The sequence below is a fragment of the Crocuta crocuta genome, unplaced genomic scaffold (assembly GCF_008692635.1).
Source record: "Crocuta crocuta isolate KB4526 unplaced genomic scaffold, BGI_CrCroc_1.0 scaffold443, whole genome shotgun sequence".
NCBI classification, from domain to species: Eukaryota; Metazoa; Chordata; class Mammalia; order Carnivora; family Hyaenidae; genus Crocuta; species Crocuta crocuta.
In genome coordinates this window covers 84,220-85,539 of record NW_027529446.1, presented here as the reverse complement: position 1 = coordinate 85,539, position 1,320 = coordinate 84,220, and the positions used below count along the sequence as shown (strand labels likewise).

The 1,320-nt window shown below is 57.7% G+C and overlaps 1 protein-coding gene across 1 annotated transcript in view; it reads left to right on the top strand.

The window, feature by feature from the left end:
- Positions 1–936: 936 nt before the first annotated feature.
- SPMAP2 (sperm microtubule associated protein 2) overlaps positions 937–1,320 on the top strand; it is an 11,937-nt gene continuing 11,553 nt past the window's right edge. The window contains exon 1 of the mRNA XM_077760580.1: positions 937–1,279. Coding sequence (XP_077616706.1) covers positions 987–1,279 — 293 coding nt within the window. The 5' untranslated portion in view covers positions 937–986. The remainder of the gene's footprint in view (positions 1,280–1,320) is intronic.

Genomic DNA, 1,320 nt, shown 5'->3' with positions numbered 1-1,320 from the left:
AAAAGAACAGGATGGTGGGGGGGGGGCAGGGAGGGGCAAAGGAGGGAACGCTGGAATTGTGTCTTATCCAATGAGCAGGAAACAGCCAGCAAAGAAAGGGAAAGCCATGCTGGGCAGGAGTGAGGCAGGGCAGTTGCTTGGATGGCCTGGAAAGATGTCTCCAAAGCTGGAGTCTGGGGAGTGTGCTGGGGTCGCGGGAACACTTCCATGATCACAACAAGCCATTTTGTGCTGATGGATAAGAAAGCCTATTTGAAACAACAGCTGTAGCTGAAGTTAGTTCTAGAAGTGTTGGGACTCAAAGAATGTGTATCAGTTAGGGTGCTTCTGGCTGTAAGGGACAGGAGACCCAGCTACAACTCAAAGCTAAGAGAATTGACTGTCAAGTGACAGGAAGCCCAGACACACAGGAGACTCCAGGCTTGCCAAGTTCAGAGGCTCAGCACCACCGCCAAGGCCTATCTTGCAGCTTGCTGTCCTCAGACGAACAGGCCTCAAGGTCACAGGATGAGTGCCTGTGCTCCTGATGTCACGGATAGTCCCAACAACAGTCAAGAAGAAGAGATAGGATCTTTTCCTTATGTGTCCTTTTAAGAGAGAGGAAACCATTCCCAGAAGCCCCTTCCAGGTCTCCCCCTCAGGTCTCAGTCCTAAACCAGTTATGGGAAGGTACAGCCACCAGCACTGGCTCCTTGAACTGAGCACAAATGGAGCTTCTCACTAAGAACAAATGTGGGAGGGGGTCAGGTACTAGTCCTGGTTCAGCCGGGAAGAGACAGAGAGAGAGCTCAGGTCCAGAGGTAAGTGGGCCCTTCCAGAACCTCGTGGGAGAGCCCCACCCCCCAGCGGAGGGGCAGAGCTGCTGGGAATGGAGTGTGGACCCTGAGAATGTGGGTGGGCCATTCTCCCGTTGCTGGGTGACCACGGCCACAGACACACTTGGGTGTTGGGGGAGCGAGGCTGTAGGACTGGGGAGGCCCCGGCACATGGGGGATCACCGGCAAAGTCTGCTCCACAGCTCGGAGGCGGAAGGCAGGCCCCACTGGGGACAGGACAGTGATGCCCGGGACGTGCAGGGAGCAGGGTCCAGTAGGGGAGGGACCGAGGCCCCCACATACCTGGGTGATGAGGAGCTGAGATTTGAAGACCAGGAAGAGGAGACCCTCCCAGAGGAGGTGACTGGGGAAGAGCTGCCTGGCCCCAGGGCCCCGGAGGAGGCCCTCGCGCAGCTGGAGAGGGTTCTGGAGAAAGATGCCGAGGAGGACATCCCCGAGATGAGGTGGGCTTGGGGCGGGGGCAGGGACAGTGGGGGGGGGGGCG